We start from the raw sequence: 22,112 nt of genomic DNA, 5'->3' as shown, positions 1-22,112 counted from the left end.
CTATGGTTTGTTCCATTTCAGGACGCCTAGTCCAGGAATATATTTTACATCTCCAAAGATCATCTCTCTGTTCCTGCTTGAAGGAGACTGGAAAGAATCACTGTTTTTCATAACAGTTTAAAACTTCCCACACACACACTCTCCTTTTCAGATCCCAGCAGTAAAAGCAAGCATTTGTCCTTTCACTGAGAAGGTTAATTCTTTCCTCAGGTCTCCAAGGATGTGGTGTACACGTCCTACACAGATCCCCCAGGAGTCTGGATGAAGGTACACTTGACAGAACATAAACGCCCCACCTCTATCCAGGAAAGAGTCTGCACAGGAGTGGTGTTTGCCCAGCTGATGAGGCACTCGCAAGGAAAATGTCTAAATAGAAGTGGGTGATGCAGGGGCACATATCCACCACATGCAACCATTAGAACAGTATCTGGTCAATGACAAGGTAAAGGAGAACCTGAAGAGGTAACAGAGGGAGTATCACAAACCTACTTGGTAGCTAGACATTACCTCCGATGACAACTTCTCCATGAAAAAAATGAAAAAGGACCGGGCTCTCCATCCCTTTCCACGCTTGGGACAGGACGGCTGTTAGACCCACCAGTGCACCAGGAGGCAAAATAAATGTTTTTAGTAAGGTCTGGACTCCACAGGATGGGTTAGCTTAAGGAACATCCTTAAACTGGGTAACCACACCGCCACAAGCATTTGAAGAATTAACCTGGGGTAGAGTATTCTTCCACACAAAATACATTGGTGGGATGGGAGCACAAGACAATATAGAGAAATTAACATCCAGGCAGCCCAAACACTGACAGCACCTATTCTTTTGGTGGTGATTCAGCAAGACTCACTATGTGTTCAAACTGATTTTTCTCAGCAAGATTCACTGAGGGTTTAAACTGATTTTTCCTGCGTACATAACCCAACCCACATACTCAGTTTCTTTTTTTCCCAGGGTACACTTAGTTGGATTGGCCATGAGTTCTGCTCAGTGAGACTCAGAGGCCAAAATATGGAATTCACAATCAAATGAAGACAACCATATAATATAAATAAGTTGCTCTGTATTGCAGGTGGTCACAGAACAGTGTTCAACAATCCTTGGAACATCACAGGGGCCCCATGGAAGGGTCAGGAAGTGAAGTAATCAAAAACGGGGTTAAACACATTTTTTTCTCCTAGATCCAGGAGAAGATTCTAGCAATCTCTTTTCATCAACTGCAGGGTCTGGAGGTATTTGAATTTTCTTAGATTATCCATCAGCTAATTGACTGGGGCATAGATTAAGCATCAAATTTGTACTCATTGTTCACTTTCCAGAAGATGATACGAAAATCTGATAAACCAGTCTGGTCTGAGGAGAAATGCTATCAAGATGCCCCCATTCAACTGAGAGGGTTCCCCCACCTTCTGCCAGAGCATTTGCCTGTTTTGATGTTATGTTTAGGGCAGCTGATCATGCTTGAGGGGGAAAAAATTCTAGGGATCATCTGGGATGGGAAGCAAAATAGGTTTTCTTGAGGAACTGTGGAATGCATCTCTAGCTGCAATTTCTAGATCTATTTCTATTAAGCAGAAGTAAGGTGACTCCACATTTGAACTTGCCCTTTCTGAGTGGCATGAGCCACAAACGAACTGCACATTACCTGTTCCTTGGCAGACAGTAAACTCTAGATTCCTCAGGTAGGAAATTTCACTTCTCATGGGCTATCTTGCCAACAACTTCAAAAGGCCATTTACTACTAAGAAATATACCCAGTCTGTAGAGTTATAGTGTTGCTCTCATGCTCTTTGATTTCATGTTTATTCTTGTTGGTGCTGAGTTTTCAGAAGACCTTCCAGAGCAAGCCTCCTTACAAGGGATAAACAGTCCCTAATTTTGAGAACAACTGACATTCTTCATTTTGTGTCTTTTTTGCCTATATTATTTTTACTGGTCCCAAGATTGCCAGGGACTGCCAACATAATAGCAGCTTGAATGGAAATAAACCTGTGGAAGACAGAGGAACTTCTTAAACTGCAAACAGAAGTTAATGGAGCAGTATGTTCCACCTATGACTGTCTGTACCTATCAACGAGGAGCACGCTCTTGATGTTTAGTTATGTACTCCAAAAGATCAGCAGTCTTTGGGTGATTTACAGATTTCCAAAAGGACTAAATTTTAGGAGAGTGCATGCTTCCTGACTCAACCAGGCCCTAACATTAGTCCCTTGATCTATTAAAAAATCATTTGGGACCTAAATGACTGAAACTTAACCAGCTCAATAGGTACCACTTTAGCTGATGTCAACCTCACAGGGAAAAAAAAAATCAAGGTATTATGAGGCATATTCTGTAACAACCTAAGTGTATTGTTAGCCTGCAATGCTTTTATCTAGCAGTCCTATTCTCTCAAAGGATCCACCTAAAACTAATAAGATTACAAACAGGACCTCTTTGGATTCCTATTCAGACTGTCAATTGGCATTCAGGATGGAACGTGCAACAATGATTAGCTTCTTGGTATATGACAGGCCAAAAGAATCTGGGGAAGCACCAAACTGAAGGTTTTTTGTTTTTGTTTTTTTGTTTTTAATGCCAACGTGCACAGCAAAGAATAACGTGCACTAGATGGAGCAACTCCTCAAGATACATGAAGGAACAACAGCCATTTCCTTAACAGTCCAGTCTGAGGTTCCTTCTAAAGCAAATATATCACTTTGCAGTGCAAAATAAGGGTACTGTGATACTTAGTTTGCATTCACTATCTCCCTTATATGGCGGACAGCTGTGTATACCCCCAGCTAAGGGAGTCATCTCTTGGCTTCTTCAAGAAGCTGGGAGAGCTACTGAATGGGTCTAATTCAACACTGATAAGGGAACCTAAAAGGTGAAAAACAACTGTGGAAAATAAGATTAATAATAAATGCTTAAATTGTACAAAAGGAACTAATGGGCTCCCAATGATGGTATAGGTCTATTACTAGATAGACTACTGTTAACTAGATTAACTGCTGTTAATGCAGAAAAGGCAGCAGATTTCTTCAATCAATATTTGTTCTATATTTGGAAAAAAGCTGGAGGATGTTTTTATATCAGAATAAAATATTTTCTATTCCAGCAGTAACTAGTGAGGCCTTAAATCAGTAGGTTCCCCATATAATTTGCATTCCAGAATTTTAAAAGAACAGTCATGGAACACTTTGGATCTTTTCTTTTTTTAATCTTGGAAAATGAGGGAAGTTTCTGAGTACTATAACAAAGAATATTGTGCCAATATTTTAAAAAGGTAAACTGGATGACCGAAGTAGTTATAGGGCACACAGACTAACATCAAACTGAACCATGTTTTAGAATAGCTGACATAAAACATGAAAATACAGGTCCTGCCAATGATTTTTGCTGATTAAGGTAATATTACATTAACAGTTTAGACTCCTGTAACATTTTTGCCTTTGTACTGTCTGACATTTTGATTAAACAGTTAGCACTCTACAAAAAATCAATATGGCCTACATTATATGGGTTAAAAACAGAATCTCTATCTTCAATAAGTAGGACTTTTTCTAAGTGTTGCAGAGATCAATTCTCTACCTAGCATTAATATTTTTATCAATCTGGAAGAAAATATAAAATCACTGTCATCTATAATCTTTATCAGCAAAGACTGTTGGAATGATAAATAATGAAGACATTTCACTTATAGAGCACAATCTGGATTGCCTGGGTGCAATCAAACAAGGGTTTTAATACCAAAGTGGATTAAAATTGACGACTTAATTTTTTTTCATTTAAAATCAGATTTAAAAGAAAAATGTATTTAAAATTAAATTTGAAATTATGACAACCTGTGAAGGCCTAAATTTAATATAATCTATTACAATTTATAATTTAAATAAATGTGTTGCAGTAAGCCTTCCTCAGATTTTCATGAGTTTAAGTGCGCTGCTATTTTCATTGTATCAGAATAAGAGGGATCACCTAACTTCCGACCTTAACTCAAGCTTTACAGATATATTACAATGCCAGGTTCTGCATTATCTACATAATTTTCAGTCCTTACAATAGAGTGAATGCTGGTATTTACCTTTTTTCAGGTAAAAGTACTTCCTTTGTTAAGAAAAGCTTCCGTCCCTTAATTAATTTTAGTTTCAGTTTAGCTAGCAGGTGCAAAGAGAATATTTTTATTTGGATTAGTTAATTTAAAGTTGAAAAACCAACTGGGAATTGAAAAAAAGGGGAAAACTTGCTTTCCTCTTCCAAATGAGGAATAAAAAACAGGTGAGGATGTGATTACTAGTTCTAAAAACCTGAAGGGCCTGGGACCAGATTTGCAAAGCTATCTGGGCGTCTAAAAATGTAGATAGGTTCCTAGTGGGCAGGGGTGAAAGTAGCACAGTTGACTTACCAGTATGGAGGCCCAGCTCTAGGCCCACAGAAGGGGCGGGGGCGGAGGATCAGCCTCCCCCAGCCAACCCACCTGTGCTGCCTGGCCCATGCCACCTGGGGCTCCGGCACTGATTTAAAAGGGCCCAGGGCTCTGGCCGCTGCAGTGGTGGCTGGGAGCCGGGGGCCCCTTTTAAATCACCGGGTACCAGGGAGCTGCCCATTTTACACCCCCACCCCTGTTGGCAGCCCTGCCAGTAGGGTCCCTACCAGCAGGGCCGCCGACGGGTGGGGAGGCAAAAGGGGCAGTGACATTACTTCTTACTGGTACTCTGTACTGGCCCACTTTCACCCCTGCTATTGGGATTTTCAGAAGCACCTAAGAAGGTTACACAGCTAACTCCCATTGATTTTAATGGGCAGTAGTATTGCCGAAAAGGATCTGGGTGTTATAGTCGATCTGGATCACAAACTGAATATGAGAAAACAATTTGATGCAGCTGCAAAAAAGGAAATATTCTGGGATATATTAACTAGAGTGTCATATTTAAGAAAGAAGGTAATTGTCCTGCTCTACTTGGCATGGGTGAGGCCTCAGCTGGAGTACTGTGTCCAATTTCAGGTGCCACATCAAGAAAGATGTCAACAAACTTGAAGAGTCCAGAGGAGAGCAATAAAAACAATAAAAGGTTTAGAAAGCCTGACCTATGAGGAAAGGTCAAAAAAACTGGGCATATCCACCCTGACAAAAAGATGACGGGGGGGGGGAACCCAGTGACAGTCTTCAAACATATTAAGGGCTATTATAAAGAGGACAGTAATTAATTGTTCACCATATCCACTGAAGGCAGAACAAGAAGTAATGGGTTTCGGCTGCAGCAAGTGAGATTTAAGTTAGATATTAGGAAAAGCTTTCTAATTTGAAGGATAGAACCCTATTTCAGTGCTTAACTAAGGGAGATAGTGAAATTCCTGTCATTGGAGTCTTTTAAGAACAGGTTACACAAACCTACCTGTTAGGTATAACTTTATCCTGCCTCAATGCAGGGGACTGGACTAGGTGACCTCTCAAGGTCCAGTCCTACGTTTCTATGATTCTGTACTTCCTTTGCTTAATAAATCAATTAGTTTTAAGATCAAAACAACATGTTCTAATTAATTTTTTTTCCTCTTGTGTATCCAACACATTTAAGGTAGTTTTATTTAACTAAAAATATTTAAATGCTGGTTTTGTATATTTAACTGAAATCTCATTTCCATCCCGATGCAGCTTCCCATAAATCACGTTACAAAAAACTCTGAGAAATATATCATGCACCATTTCCTAAATGGACTATAAAAATTAAGAATCTGAATACATGCGTGTTAAGATATATAATTATTTAAATTACTTGAGTATCCCCCTAGTTGACTAAGTGTACCAAATTTAGTGTAAAGGTTATATTAGGTTGTCAATCAACATGTTAATGATTATAAAACCAATGAGAATGAACCTTTCTTTAGGAGAACAACTAAAGTAAAATCAAGAGTTTAAATCAAATTTTCCCACTTGCCAATCTAAAATCACTTGGATTTAAATCAATCCACCCTGTTTAATATTGCCAACGGAAAGTACTGCTAGCAGCAAAGAATGGAAGACAGAATTATATCCTAGAAAGCAGCAATTCTAAAGAGGTCTCAGGGGTCTCCGTTAGAAAACTGAACATGAGCTCCTATTGGGACGCTGTTACTCTGGCCTGGTCTACACTAGAATTTGAACCCTAAGCAGCATAGTTAAGACGACCTAAGTCCCAGTGCAGACAATGCTAGGTTGACAGAAGAATTTTTCTGTCAACCTAGCTACCACCTCTCAGGGAGGTCAGTTACCTCTGATGATAGGAGAATCCTTCCTGTTGGCACAGGTCATGTCTACACTGAAGTGCTAGAACAGCACAACTACAGTGACATATCTGTGCCACTGTAGTATTTTAAATGTAGACATACCCTAAACAGGCTAATGCAGTTCTTGGATGTGTAGATGAGGAATATTGACTAATAGCACAAAAGTGATTACTACTACTATTATTTGTATTGCCATACCACCAAGGAGCCCTAGCCCTGGACAAGATCCCCACTGCGCTAGGTACTAAACAAACAAAATGACCGTCCCTACCCCAGAACTTACAATCTAAGTATAAAACAAGAGAAAAAGATGGATACAAACAAAATCACTGGAGGAGTACAAGAAAACAATAAGAATATTGGTCAATACACCAACTGCCCAACCGTTGTCGAGTTTTTTGTAGCCATCGTGTCAAAGCAGACTTTTAAAGAGGATGAGGTAGCTTTGCAGATGTTTATGGGAGTTTCTCACAAGTGAGAGGGGCAGTACTGGAGAAAGCACAAAGGTGTTTGCCTGGAAATTTAACAAGTGGTGATGGAAACAAGTATTCTCCATACCTCCTGAACATGCCTTAAAGTTGGTTGATTTGAGAGAGCTGCATTTTAACAATGAAGCTGCAATATTTAAATTACATATTTTACTAGTCAAGATTTTCTTGTAATACGTCCCCAGCCACAAGAGTACAGAATCTCTTGTCCTGCTGATGCTGGGGAAAGTGATTTCTGCCAAGTTAGTGTAATGTTCGTTTGTTGGCACCAGGCTCAAACCTGGAACCTCTGGAGCTTAATGCAGGAGTCTCTATTACATAAGCTAAAAGAGACATCTCTCTTAGCCTGTCTTATTGGGGACCTCAACGTGCATGGTTGCAACACACACACTTCGGAAAAACTTTCTGTATTTGTAATAGTTTTATTAAGACAGTAAAGTTATCAACTCTCCAACCCAGTAAGGTAGGAAGAGAGAAAACAGAATGAACTGAGCATCCATTTACTCGCAGCAACTCTTGCAGAACAACCTGAAGTATTAGTTATCTTCCCCCACACAATCATCACCATCACCAGGGGTCATTATCCAAACATCTCCCAAGGCGTGCAAGGCTGGGATACAGCTTTTATATTGTGTTACACTGACACCACTATACCCAATGCATATTCAATACGAATTTCAGCCCCTTTTCCCTGTTTCCTACTAACCTTAGGATACCCTTCTCCCATAGGCTATTAATCTTTTACATATACACATCCATTAGTTACCATGGCAGTCTCATGATCTGTTGATGTCCCTAATTTAAAACATCCTAAATTCGTATAGACTAGAATCTTGGGGTTACCTGTCAGCAGTTTGGTCATTACAGCATTCTATCTTGTGATATCTTATGGGCAGTACTGAAGGATAGCTCAGTGGTTTGAGGATTGGCCTGCTAAACCCAGGGTTGAGAGTTCAATCCTTAAGGGGGTCATTTAGGGATCTGGGTTTAAAAATCTGTCTGGGGATTGGTCCTGCTTTGAGCAGGGGGTTGGACTAGATGACCTCCTGAGGTCCCTTCCAACCCTGAGATTCTATGAAATTCTATTCTATTCTATGTTTACTTTGGATTCACTACTTATGCTAGGGCTTTTGGGCCTTATGCCTTTATTAGTTTAGCTAAGCTATTGTTTTGTAGGCCTTGTGAACTATAGGGCCTTAACTTATACCTATGCATACACCTATAGGCTACAAATTTAATACAGTAACACCAATTTTGTAAACTGCTCCCCAGATTTTACCAACCAAGTGCCTAATTTCTTTAGTAGACATAAGACATTTATAACTTAATGGGAAAATTTCACATGGAGTTTAGCTTGCAAAATGACTTGAAAGTTTCTGCAAAAAAATTAACTTCCTTGCAAGTATTTTTGTATTGTTTGCTATTAAATATACCTGTATATTTTAGATTGTTAGCTTCTTGGGCACAACTATTTGTTTTGGACACCCCAGAGCAAACTGTCAGCACTTCAACAACAGTTAATAGTTTGTCCTTCCCAGTCCAGCTTCTGCCGCATCTTACAAGTAATAATTTCTAGTATTTAGCAAACCATAATTTTTTATGAAAATGAATGCGAATTCACAGATTCAGCAGAATGAAGGAGTACAAGTGTGTGTGAGGAGCAAGCCTTGTTTAATCACAAACAGCTGTAATAGTTATGCAATGATCAGGATGTTAAGTGTATATTTGAGGCTGATAGAGCATGGGTGAAGAGTGTTCCATAACAAAAATCCTTTGGCCTACAGCAACCAGGAGGAGGACGTATATTTCTGATGTGTAACATATCTGGCCTGTACGTCATGTGTTCTGACAAAGATTGCTGTTACCAAAAATATTCTGATTCTGAACATTCAGTCAAATTTAATATTCAAATCTTTCAATAAAAAGCTAATGTGAAAATAAAAAGCAACACTGATAGCATAAATTTCTTGCGTAGTGGTCCAGGAGTGGGACTCCTAAGTGCTATGATAATACATATATTTATTGTATGTAAGTAGTGGTCATAAACAATTTTAGCCCATTTTGTACTAAACTATATCCCTCACTTTAGAAGAAGTTTTAACACATGGATGAACTCAAAACAACGCAATATTGAGAGAAATGGCTTTTTTCTTGAAGGATACTAACTGCAGTCAGTCCAGAATATATATATATTTTTTACACTATACAATTTATCATTAATTCCATGTCTGAATGTAGAGTAACTGTTTATTACAGTAATGTGTTTGTAATTAAAAACATTCTAAAAAAGAATGATTCTGTAAATACTTGTGGATTGGGACAACTTGTCCAACATAATCTGGATCAGTGTCAGTTTTTTTCACTCCTTACTTAGGAATTAGTTTAATTACTACTATTGAAAGGAATCCCTCTCCATATCAATGCTAACCCGAGAAAGCAGATGCAATTTTTGCTTTCCAAGCACACCATCCAAAAATGTAGTTAACTAATTAAAAGACCATAATCAATTTAAAATTCAGTTCTCCAAACATCTACCTACCGTAGCTATTAGTAACACTTACGCACAGTAATTCAAAGATGAAAACAAAATTTCTCATTTTCAGATTTTGTGCATAACAGCACTTTGCCCGTTTCCCTGTTGCTGTGTGAAAGACTCAAATAGGAAAGAGAAACATTTTTAAAATAGGAAAATGTGATTGTTAAACAAAAATTGTCCGGGGCAGGAGCTCATGTAGAAAGCTCCACTTGCGCCAGTAACTCAGCCCATCCTATCCCCAGATCTCCCTTGCTCCACACTCTCATCCCTTCCCTTACTTTTCTCCTTAACCTCTCATTCTCCTTTGTCTCTTTCCCCTGATAATACAAGCATGTTTTATTGTCTCATCTTCAGAACCTACCCCGACCCTCACTTGCCTCTCCAACTACTGTCCCATCTTCCTCTTATCTCTAAGGTCACTGTCTACAGTCACTTCTCCAATTCTACCCTACACCCACTCGAATCCGGAAATATCCATTTGGTTATTTAAGATATGCCTTAAAACCCAGACATCCTCATCACCTTCTACTTCAAATAAGCCTCAGAATCTAGTTAGTGATTTCACAGCCCATATATTCTCCATTTCTAAATTAGTTCAGGGCTTCTTTTTAGTAAAGAGGAGGCTAAATAAATGCTCTGCCAAACCAGGAAAAAATGAATTGTTTACTTAAATGCTAAATATTTGGTAAACAGGCTTTTTATATATATAAAAGTTTATTTTTACAAATTAAGGAGTTGGAAAGGAGTTACTATTCTTTAGTGTAAATAGTATTTTTTTGTATACAAATCCACTGCTTTGGTATCTGAGCACACGGCATTGCTCTATTCAAGATTTTTCTATAAAACGCACCACTGTAGTAACTAATTGCTAAATGATGGTTGCATTTAATTTAACTGGCTGACTGCACAAACTTAATCAAATCTACCAGTGGACAATCATAAGTGTATATTTATCTTTTAACTGGAATTTCTTTATTAGTAATATTGCTCGTTCAGGGTGTACAGGTTGGAGAAAATTAGCCCCCAGATTCACTTAATGGGCTACCTGGAAAGTTTATCCTTATGCATCCTTTAAATGCACTTATAAAATTGCTTAATTTCATCCTGGATAAATTCAAGAGACCATTTTGAATTTCCCATTGTATACATTTTAAAATAAAATACAAGAGACAACTTTAAGGAGATTAGAACTACTGATAAAGTCAAGTTTCCCTTTAAAGTTTCAAACTTCAATTAATCCAAGTCCTGAAATTGTATTTTATAAACAAGAGTGCTTAAAAAGAAAATGCAAGGCAATCTAATTGTTGTTCTGAGCATATTTTTTGTTTAACAGTAATTTTGACACCCCAAGTTCTTATATTCACTAGTAAGAAAGTAGAAATCATTCAAGAGTTAAATTATATTTTCAAGTTGTAAAACATGGAGACTGTGAAAGGAATTTATTTCTCACAGGAAACTCATCTGTATGTGTTCAAATTGACAAATGTAGGATATCCTTTCTTACTATTTAAAAAGACAGTCTATTTAAAGAAGAATTTCACTGTGTCTTCCTATATTTCCTTTTAGCTTTCACCATTAGTTCCCAACAAACAGTAGCAACCAAGATCATACTGTAAATAATCCAGAAATAAATCTGGTCATGAAAAGGAAATCAGAAATGTAAGCTTGCTGAAAAATGTGAGTATTTACCAAGTCTGTAGAAAAAGTTGCTTTTGATAAGCATTAACAAGCTAGACTTTAATGAAGAGGACATTGTCACCTATTCCAATCTCTTGATATCCTTTGCAATATGAAATTATGCTGATTACTCATGTCCCAAGTGCCCTCACTACAAGTGTCTAAATCTAAAACATCTCTCTTTACAATACAGAAATATGACAACGAAATGTTATGAAAATCTCAAGAATGGTCCTTGGTACTTATTCATTAACTTCAGTGTACATTTCACAATTTTCGTATTGTTTGGTCACAATAATCTCAGTGTAAATATAAGCAAAAATTAAGAAAAATCTATACAACTGCATGAAAATTTACAAGTCTTGTTTGGTCTTCCAAATGGAAAATAAAAACAGTTTTGCTACAGTAGAATATAGGGATCATTGGTGATTAAAACAGCATGATTAATAAAGAAGCCCATTTGCAGTGAAGTTATAGATTTGGAGCAATGATACGGGGGGGCAGGTCTTCCATGCATCAGTTACTTCTTGTAATAAAGTTTAGTAGTATATGGCCATTAGAGTTTAAGATTCACTGAGGATTTCTCAAACATGACATTTTTCCAAATGTTTAGTCAAAGCTCCATGCTGAAGGGCTGTTCTGACCATGTACACATCTTATAAAATGGGCATATTTTAACTCTGAAGGTTTTCAAAGTATTTTACAAGCTATATTATATGAAAATAACTGCAATTTTAGTAGTAATGCAATCCTTGCTATTAGAGCTAGGACTATAGTAATAACATACAGATCCTGCTGAGCCATATGACCATTGAGAGCTGGTACTGTGGAAATCTAACAGCAATTTGTCCTTCTTTTGCACATCAGCAGTGATGGCACGAAGCACAAAAACAAGAGAGGCCAACTGCAGAACAGAAGTCGCCTGGTCAGTGTTCGAAGCAATAATGAGACACGATATCTAATCTGTAACCTACAGTTTTTTTTTGTTTTTTTTAATTAGACCTCAGCAGGGAGAGGGGGGTCAGCAGCTAGACAGGACAGCTCAGTCTCCCCAGTCAGCAAGCAATGCTGGTTTGAGGAGGGCTGTTTCCCCACTACAAAGAGAACTAATACCAGCTAAAGCGCTAGTAAGCTCTATTCTATATACTAGCATTGCTAGCATCTAGAAGAGATCAGAAGAGGGGATTTGGGGGAAGAAGGGGCTCCCTTAAAACCATGTTATCAGGTCTCATGGCTGGTATTGTGGCTCTGTAAGCAACATGCACAACATTATTGTTGTCCTAATACTGAAAGCTACAATGGAAGTACTGCCATAATTCTGGATAGTTACTTTCTATCCTTAAAAGCTTACTGAGCAACGAAATGCAGTCATTCTGAACCAGAAACACCAAATAATCCTTTATAAGAAAGTAGTAAAACAAATAAGTCTCCAGTTGAAACTGCAGGCAAGTTCTGAATATGCACGATTACCTAAATGTGAATTTAACCATCACATACGAGAACTTGTACCTTTTATTTCAAAAAAGCACCATGGAAGTTGTCCTTTAACAACAAATGTTTTACGTCTCATACCAAAGATATAACCTATTAGTATAGTGCCATCTAGCATCATGCTGAGGCAGTTCTTTCAATATCAATTCCAAGGAACAATTGCCACACACTCCACTTCCTGCATTGTTGTTTGCCATTAAGGACTTGTACACAACTATTAACTTTGCCTGACTTATGAGATCTGTCAAGATCATGACACACTAAAGATAGGCTAAATTTAAAGCCTAGAGATCTGTACAAGTAGATATTCCTAATAAAGATTCTGACTGCGTCAATTCAGTATCATCACCAAACACTCATTGATAGTGAGAAGTCAAGACTTCCACTTTCCATTGATGCAATCATAGACCAGACACAGTACAGAACAATTTTTGCTGATACAAAAAGTCTCCTGCTCTTCTTCAGCTAATATTTATCTTATCAGTTACTAATGTTTTTATATAGAATTTGAGTATAAATACATAAGCCAACTAGCTCTTTTGTGTCCATTAAAAGGAAATATGAAGGCCAACAAAGATTTCCTTGCAGGTAGCTATTTATAGCTGATGCACATTTTAGATTTCTTAATTTGATCGACATTCAGTTGCATTTTCTACCCTTATTGTCTTAAGAAGCTCGTGATTGAAACAATTATAAATGTAAGTTATTGTCACCCACGTGCAACCTCAGTCTACTTTTTATGTAACAAGAATCCCTTAAGAATCCAAACATTATTGTGCTCATCCAGTTCTAAAAAGCCTAAACATACTCTGATTACATTCTTTGCATTATTTTATATTGATGAAACAAAAATTAGCCACACTAAATTATAATCAGTGTCATATTTTGCTCAAGATCCATGTCATCGATGCTTAATCCACATAAGTGGGAACTCTTAAAATATTACTCAGTATCCAAAATGAGAACCTACCAGCCCACTGCTTGGCCACTTGCATTTTAGATTATGGATGTTCATAACTGCCAAACATCCAAATAGCAAAGTCTTACTTTCTCAATCTATCTTTCAAAATTAGTACTTTCTATAGTTAATCCAATCAAATACATTTAAACTGCAGCTTTTGTGACAGGAATATTTATAAGTAGTAAAATTCTCACCTCACCCCCACTTTACAACTGTAAAAACCAAACAAACATTCTGTTTTTTGGGCTTGCAGAAAGATTAAAAACACTGCTGCTTTTGTCCAATTATATACTACAAAACACTATCTGGTATTTTCCATATCACATAACACACTCAAAGGATGACAAATATTTAACTGAACCCATCTAACATTACACTGCAAAGTTGCTTCACATTTTGTAGCTCTCTATAGTATTAAACCACATGAAATCATACAATAATATTCCTAAAGCTAAAAGAACCCACAAGGTTTCCGGGCTTGCTGGAGCTGCTTCACTTTTTTGAATTCTATTCTATTAGATTCTAATAACCCATCACTGTAGTATCCGAGTTCCTTCCAAGAGTGCAATTAAGCAATGTGACTAACATTCATCATACGTTTTCTCATCCTCTCGACAGGGGAGAAGTGTGCACAGTGAAGTGTTTTGGATTCTTTAATATTTCTACATTTACATGAATGGACATGGGCATGCGCACGCACACACACACAGAGCTATGTTTATGTTAGAGAAGGCAAGGTCACAGAAACATCTTGCACCTGGAGCAGAAGGTGATTAGGTTTGTGATGGGCCCTACTCCCCATGGGAGTTCATTCCACAGGCTTGAGTCAACTCCCAAGAAAACTGTCTAGTGCACAGACGATCTTTACTTTTATTGTAGAATATTCTGTTGTGTCAGAGGAGTGAAGAAGTCAATCATGATCTCCATCCTAGATTGCATATTTATTCTTTATTATCTTACATATGTTCCCTATTTGGTTGCAAACATATTGCTTTTAAACCACTGACAAAAGATGACATACCACCAAAAAATTCATTTTCCTTGGCCATTTACACCAAGCATTTTGTCCATAAATGTAATCTATCTATAATGCTCTAGTGAAACATGAAAGACATCAACTTTGAGATAGTGCTTACCGTAATAACAGCCTTGCTCAGACAAATCGAGCCCCTGCAGCCATACTCCGTTTCATCTTCAGATTTGTAGTAACTTAGAGTGTTGTTTTTCAAAACTACCCATCGGTCCTGCCACCCATGAATGTAGTTGGTCCACTGTAGAGAACAAAGAAATAAACCTCAAAAAGCTGAGCAAGGTCTGAAAATAGTAAAAATACTGATGAGAAGACACCTTCTATTAAATTTCATGACCATTTAAAAACTACAAAAAGTTTTCCGAAGTTCTCTCCAAATGATGGATTTGCTATCCCCTTGATCGGAACTCTCATCATTTTCATCAATCATTTGTGTTGCACAGTACCTTAAGACAATTTTGCTTCATTAACAATAAGTCTAACATTATGTCTTGTCTGTAGAAGCGGTAGCTCATCCAACTAAAACAGAATGTTCATTACAATTAAGTGCACTGATGCAGAAAGAAGTTTAGTGAAAAATTAGAAACATGAATTTGTAAAACAGTTAGGTTTTATCTTTTTTAGGCTTAGAAGTTAATCTTTTGGGTTTAATGTTGCTAAACTTTCCATTTAAGTAGAACAAAAGGTGAGCTTTCATAAGAACTGTTTCCATAAGATAAAGATACTGTTTAAAAAAAAAAGTCTCATTCTCTAGATCATATAATGATTCATTTATACATTTATTCCCCCTTCACAGCAAATTAAATACAGTTCTGTAGATTAAAAATCACCATTTTTACACCAGTAACTTAACATTTGCCAAAGTCTCAAAGTCACTTTTGGGTACTAACAGCGTACACCCTGACTCATCAGCTGCAGATTACCAAGATACTTAATATCCTCCTCTTAACCAGATTTGTCCAATGATGCCACAACTGTTTACGACATTGCATTCACATATTTACATGACAATGGAATTCTGTATTTAATATATTAATGACAATCTATCATAATTGGTCATACTTCCAAACAAAAAAAACCTAACAAATTCACTGAATGAAGATTTGATCCTCAATGTATCTTGTATGTCTGATATCTATCATCATGTCTGGACTGTAATATCTGGGTAAGTCTTACATGGTAACAACCTGTAAGACCCATGTCTGTTACATACAGCATTGGGCACACACTTTGGCAAACAAGTTCTCTCTAAATTATTCGGCTCAAAAGCAATAACCAGTTAGAAGAGGATATACTATTTAGTGAGCAATAATGGGAAAGTGAGTACAAAAATGATCATAAACTTTGGCAAAATTGTTCTTAAATGTTCACTAGATCATGACAGTGGTTCTAAAATGAAAATTCTCACTGAAACAAGATGAGAAAACAATGAAAAATATTTTATGTTTCTGTCATTATAACAAAGGCAGGAGAATGGGAAAAGGGAAGAGACTCTTTCCTCCACTAACACAGCTTTGAACAGCTTTTGTTAATCAGAATCATGTGCTTATGACATTGGTCTGTTGCTAGGAAAAATGTCCCAAATTCATCCATTATGTCTTCAACGTAGTATTGGACAGAAGAAAAGATCTCTGGTAAAGAAAATTCTAACTGTTTAAACAAGTGAATTTATTTATATGTGACACAAACTAAAAAGTCTGATATATCTTAAAATTGTTCTTAGTTTGTATCCACCTTTAAGTGATAAACAATACACACATTGTAAAAAGTGCTTTTCAAATGATTAAAATTTCTAATCAGTAGGACAACACATGGGGAAATTTAGGCATTCAATACATTTAAAAATCAAAAAGCTTAAAATTTAGCTTTTTTTCCCCTTACTTGTGGAATAATGAGGGCTTATCTAGACTGAGAAAAGACCTCAAAATAGCTATTCTGCACTAGCTCCTCACGTGGACACTCTTCTTCCACGCTAAAAGTGCTTTTGTGCTGCTGAGATATAGAGCGCTGAGAGTTAAACCCGCCTTCATAGAGCACAGTAGGGAAAACGCTGTAGTCTGTCCACATTGAGAGCTTCAAGCGCACTGGCATGGCCACATTTGTGGCACTTGCAGCAGCATTGGGAGCAGCGCATTATGGGCAGCTATCCCAGAATGCAAGTGATTGCAAAGTGCTTTTCAAATGGGGTGGGATAGAGTGTGACAGGGAGTGTGCTGTGTGTATGTGGGGGGAGAGAGAGTGGGTTTTTGAGGTGCTGAGAGTGTGTGACTATAACAGTGTTTAAAAGAGAACTGGATAAATCCATGGAGGTTAAGTCCATTAATGGCTATTAGCCACGATGGGTAAGGAATGGTGTCCCTAGCCTCTGTCTGTCAGAGGTTGGGGATGGATGGTTTGATCATTACCTGTTAGGTTCACTCCCTCTGGGGCACCTGGCATTGGCCACTGTTGGTAGACAGGATATTGGGCTAGATGAACCATTGGTCTGATCCAGTACGGCCGTTCTTATGTCAGCATTCTGTTTTGTAAGTTCAGACCGCCCTCCCCACCTCCCCCAACCTCTCTCTCATTCACTCAAAGCAAACAGTAAATGTTTGCTTCTTCTTGGCAGCCAGCTTCTCCTAACTCCGGAGCTCTGAAAGGGCATTTCTGCATTCCTGCAGCCAATTTCACAACAATGACAAGAGTTGCCACTTGACTTAAGGGGATTATGGGATGTTTCCGGGGGCTGATCACAGCGCAGTAACGCAACACCTCGTTCACACTGGGACTGAGGCGCTCCAGTGGGGGCGCAGCAAATGTTATTCCACTCACCAAGGTGGAGTACCAGCAGCGCTGTAGCTGTGGAATCAGAGCACTCTACATGCCTTGCCAGTGTGGATGGGGAATAAGCTAGGGCACCCGGGGCTGCTTTATTGAGCTATAACTCACAAGTGTAGCCAAGGCTCTAGCTATTTTGCACTAACTTCCTATAAACTTCCTCTATAGACAAGTCATAAGCTCCGGCTTTTCCCTCCTGCAAAAATGATGAAATCCTGAGCACCTAAGACACTGCAGGGAAATACAACCTTTTACTGCTAGTTTGGAGTCTTGTTTTGTTTTTTAAAGGCTTTTTTTATATTTAATTTCTATATACCAACTAAACATGTTATTATGCAATAATTTCAGTTAAACTCATTTTCCTCTCAGGTATTACAGAAGACATTAATTAAACTAGCAAAGAAATTAAAGTTAGCCAGTCACTCATACAATACCTTCCAGCAGGTTCACTGCAACAGGTTTTATCATATTTCATAATTCAGAATATTTCTCATTATGTGTTTTCACTTGGAGGTTTACAAGAAAGGCAGTAGCTGTAATATAAGCATAAGCACTACAAACAACTCTCTAAAAAAAGGAACACAGTGCATATATAATAATACACAGATGTTTGGAAAACACCTTGGGACTTAGCATACAGGATAACCAACCATTAAGACCTAGAATGCAATTTTTAGACTCCATTTCATTTTCCAATATTAAAATGGGTGGCATACTACAAACAAATACCAGATTTTTACTTAATGATCTGGATTGCCTAATAAGGAGGTAACATTGCAGAAATCTCGGGCAATAAGCCACATTTCCGAACCAAATCATCATGTAAAAAACCCACTGTACCTCCTGTCCCCTCCCCAGCATCAGACATGAGATCCTACATACCAGTGTGCCAAGGCCAGCCTCCTCTCCTCAACATTGCTCCCCTCTTTGAGCTCAGAAACATTTTTCAATTGGAAAGAGTTCATAAACAGAGCCCTACTCACTCAAACACAGTACCATAGGTTTTTAAGTATATAGGGGAGGTTCACAGGTCATGGGATACTGAGATCATGCATTCAGTTCTGGCTTAAACCCCTCCTTACAGTGTAGAGTGACAGAGAGATGCAAAAACAACATTTTAATTCTCTGGACATTTGGATATATATTGAGAAGTTACTTTCTGCTACTGAAATTGGTCATTCAGAATATTTAGTCTTTAAAATACTCCTTAAAACTGAATTCCCTAACCTCATCTCACACATGTCATAAGCTGTTTTATTAAATTTACAGTAATAAAAAGGCAGGACTAGGATTAATCCTCTCCACCCAACCCCATCATAAACATAAGCAACATAATTTTTTTGTTTTTAAAAAAGCAAGCATCCATGCAATTTTCCCTTCTTCTCCACCCCTCCACCCAGATCTCCTGGTACCAGGGTATTTAATTGCACTGTTTTGATGCTGGGACTAAAGGCCATGCCACTCCTCTTTGACGTATCCCTATTGATTAGAAGTGATTTGTATGTGCACATCACATGCTGCTACTTCCTGCAAAAAAGTCTTGGCAAGAAAACAAACAAGCTTTTCCTTTGCAACCCCAAGAACTCTTCCTCTTCCCCACACAGGCTCAGTGTGAAGTCCAACACCAGTCACCACAGGTATCATTACAATCTAGCCCGCAACGCACACTACCTAGGAGAGGATTGCCAGGCTCCAGTCAAAAACCTGATGAATGGAGATGCCCTCGCTGCCAGCACTCACATTCTGCGGGAGAATTATTCTAGTTACAGACCCTGCGGTCCCAAAATTTACACTTGGAATCAAGGGGTGCGGATCGAGAAAGAAGGGAAAAGGGGACGCTCATTCATGACGAGGATGCCTCCTCATTTAGGAAGGGAAGGAGGCGAGACTCCCACATCCGTTTGGAAGATGGATTTTAAGAGTCTCCACAGCCTCTCCGCGAGGAAGGGCTCCCCGCCCCGCCTGGTTTACAGGAAGGAGAGCACTGAAAGCGGCGCTCAGCTTCTTCCCGAGAGAAGGGGGGGAGCTGGGAGTAGTGCGGGGGTTCCCCTCGCAGCAGGGCGGGCTGGAGGGGACGGCCTCGCGGTGTGTGCGGGCCGTTACAGCCCCTCCCGCGGGCTGGGGGTGGATGTTTTGCTGCGTGTGACTCACTGCCAGGCTCCCCTCGGTCAGGCGGCCGCTGCCCCAGCCAAGCCAGAGCCCTGTCTCCGCGGGGGAAAGGGGGTGCGAGGCTGCCCCTCAGAGGGGTAACCCCGGCGAGACAGGGGATCCTAGCCCGAGTCTGCCGGGCAGAGCGGGGGTGCGCACGGTCCCCACCCTCCCGGGTGGCGCGGCGGAAGGGGCTGCTCACCTTGCTGAGGACCCCGCAGAGCTCAACAGGCGGCCCGGACTCGGTCTCGGGATCCTCCTCGGAGCCGGAGGAATTCCAGCTCTGGTTGTCCGACATGGAGACACCGCCCGCAGCCACCACCGAGCAGGGAAACAGCGAGCGGCCCCCGCCCACAGCAGCCTCTTCCTGCCTTGGGATCGGGAGCGACGGCCGGGGGGGCACTACCTGGGCGACACCTCTCGGCTCCCGGGGGGGCGCCAGCCGCGCCTGCCCTCTCTGCAGCTGCCGGGGCCGCGGCTCCGTGACTCGACTCTCCACCTCTGCCCTCGCTGCAGAGCCGCGGCCCCGACCCACAGCGAGAGCCACAGTGCAACGGACGAGTGACTATCTCCGCTCAGAGCGCCACCGCAGCTGCTGCCGCCATCTTACTCTAGGCAGGAGCTTGCTCTGCTGCCACTATTTACCAACTCCCCCCAGCCCCACTTTGGAGGGGCGCATTGCTTGCTGGGAATTGTAGTCTGGAGGGAGGGGCCCGGAGTCTGATGGCGCGATGCATTATGGGAATGCCCTCATGGTGCACTGCATCCTGGGAGTTGTAGTCTAGGGCGGGAGAAGACCTCCGATCTTGATTTAAAAGTTAAGGACAGCCATTTTGGTTCGGTTGCGTGTTTTCTCATTACGGCCTCCCCTCTTCCCTCCCCCAGTTCTCTAGCTGACGCCTGCTCAGGTGCGTAGCTGCAGCTTCACTTCGGCTGTCAGTTGGGGCTGGCCTCCCTCCCCTCCCCCCAGGCGTGGTCCTTCGGGGAACAGGCTCTGTTTCCTCCAGTTACAAACGTTTCCCTTAACCAATATGGAGGCGGGGGGAGGGAGGCACTGAGAACACAGGAAGCGGGGGGGCAGCGGGCAAGTTAGGTGCCGCCGGCTCTGAGCTGAGAGACAGAGCAGGGGAAGCTCGGAAGTGATGCTTCTTCCCATCCACAGGTAAAAGCAGCGTCCTCCCGTCCTGGGCACGCTGGGCTCTGCCCACTTTTCGTGGGGTCGGTACAGAAAGGGCTGGGACTCACGCGGGTCACTGAGGAGCTGGGACAGAAAGAGGGAAACCAGCAGCAGCCAAATCACCCTCTGCCCAGTTCCCGCCTCTGCTCCAGACTGAGAGAGAGAGAGAGAGACTTGGGGGCGGGGGGGGGGGAGGGAATAGGCCATTCACAGCACTGTCCCCTGCCCTACTCAAAAGAAATGTGTTAACCTCTGAGCGGCGGTTTTGAAAGAAATCCTTTCTGCACCTGTGTGTGACTCTGACAGTCTGCTCTTCTGGCATGACAGGGCATGTCTGCACTGCACACTAGAGCTATGTCTACACTAGCACTTTTGTCCATATAACTTATGTCACTGGGGCGGGTGAGACAACACACCCCTGAGTGACAAGTACACTGACAGAAGCACTGGTGTGAGCAGAGCTCTGTGGACAGGAGATGCTCTCCTGCCAACATAGTTATCATCACTCATAGAGTGGTTTAATTATGTCAACAGGAGAGCTCTCTCCCATCAGCATAGAGCAGTTATATGGGAGATCTTATAGCAGTGCAGCTGCATCAGTACAGCTGTGCCTCTGTAAACTCTCTAGTGTAGACATGGCCTTAGCCTAGGCTCTGGCTCTGATTTGAGCCCAACCCATGCCCCCCTTCCATCCACACACACATCAGTCAGATTCAAGTCAGCAAGCACTCAGGACCTAGGTCCTAGGATCCTTTTGGGGTGGGGAGTAGGTCAGAACCCAAGTCCTGCTGTGAGACTGGTCCAAGTCCTATTATTTTGCAGTATGGATGAAGGTCAAGGTGCGGCCCCTAGTCAGAAGGTCTGCATAGTGCAGTATGGTCCTGTGAAAGCTGGTTCCAGGAATTGTAAACCAAGTTGTACGATACAGTGTGGAAGCTCAGGGAACACCAAGTCCAAAAGTCCAGGTCCAACAAACCCATTTTTAGTATGTAGTGTAGAGATACCTTCAAGGTTTAATTACATATAGTGCAGTGGGCCCCAAACTTTTTATGTCATGCCCCCCTTTACCTATAATGTAATCTGTCCATGCCCCACAGGAGCTGTGGCTGGGGCTGCATCCAGGAACCAGGCCGCAGTCAAGGGCCGGAGCAGGGGCTGGGGCTGCAGCTGGGAGCTGCCACATGGGGCCAGGGCTGGGCGGTGTTTGGGGCTGTAGCTGCGGGTGGGCAGGAGCAGAGCTGGGGGTAGACAGGGCTTGGTCGTGCTCCCTTCCCACCCCCTGTGGGGACTGGCCCGGGCCCCACTGTGCCCTGCCCCAAACGTTCCTCTGTGCTCCCACAGTTTGGGGATCACTGATATAGTGGTTTAGTTTAATTTTGATTATCTTGCTACAAGAAGAGGAGGCAAATTGTATGTTGGTGGAACATTATTACAAACTTGGCACTCAAAAAAGAAAGTCATGCTTTATATTTGTGTAATCAATGTAGTAAATTTTAGCTACATAATATTGTACAGTTCAGAGAACAAAATGACAAAT

General features: G+C 40.7%; 2 protein-coding genes across 6 annotated transcripts in view; one reads left to right on the top strand and one right to left on the bottom strand.

Moving 5' to 3' along the window:
* CERT1 (ceramide transporter 1) overlaps window positions 1-19,733 on the bottom strand; it is a 153,394-nt gene extending 133,661 nt beyond the window's left edge. For all 3 annotated transcript variants that reach the window (XM_039543018.1, XM_039543017.1, XM_039543019.1), the window contains exons 1-2: window positions 19,601-19,733; window positions 14,537-14,671 (exon numbers count right to left, since the gene is read on the bottom strand). In XM_039543018.1, coding sequence (XP_039398952.1) covers window positions 14,537-14,671; window positions 19,601-19,696 — 231 coding nt within the window. In that variant the 5' untranslated portion in view covers window positions 19,697-19,733. The remainder of the gene's footprint in view (window positions 1-14,536; window positions 14,672-19,600) is intronic.
* A 380-nt stretch (window positions 19,734-20,113) lies between these two features.
* Window positions 20,114-22,112, top strand: part of POLK (DNA polymerase kappa) — a 113,736-nt gene continuing 111,737 nt past the window's right edge. The window contains exon 1 of one of the 3 annotated variants that reach the window (XM_039543005.1): window positions 20,114-20,306. The gene's annotated coding sequence lies outside the window, so the exon portion shown is untranslated. Of the gene's footprint in view, window positions 20,561-22,112 lie in introns of all 3 variants that reach the window. The other 2 variants (XM_039543003.1, XM_039543014.1) reach the window with 2 other exon arrangements.

This window comes from Mauremys reevesii, linkage group 6 (genome assembly GCF_016161935.1).
Source record: "Mauremys reevesii isolate NIE-2019 linkage group 6, ASM1616193v1, whole genome shotgun sequence".
Classification (NCBI taxonomy): Eukaryota; Metazoa; Chordata; order Testudines; family Geoemydidae; genus Mauremys; species Mauremys reevesii.
The sequence above is the reverse complement of the archived record's forward strand: the minus strand, read 5'-3'. Positions and strand labels throughout refer to the sequence as shown.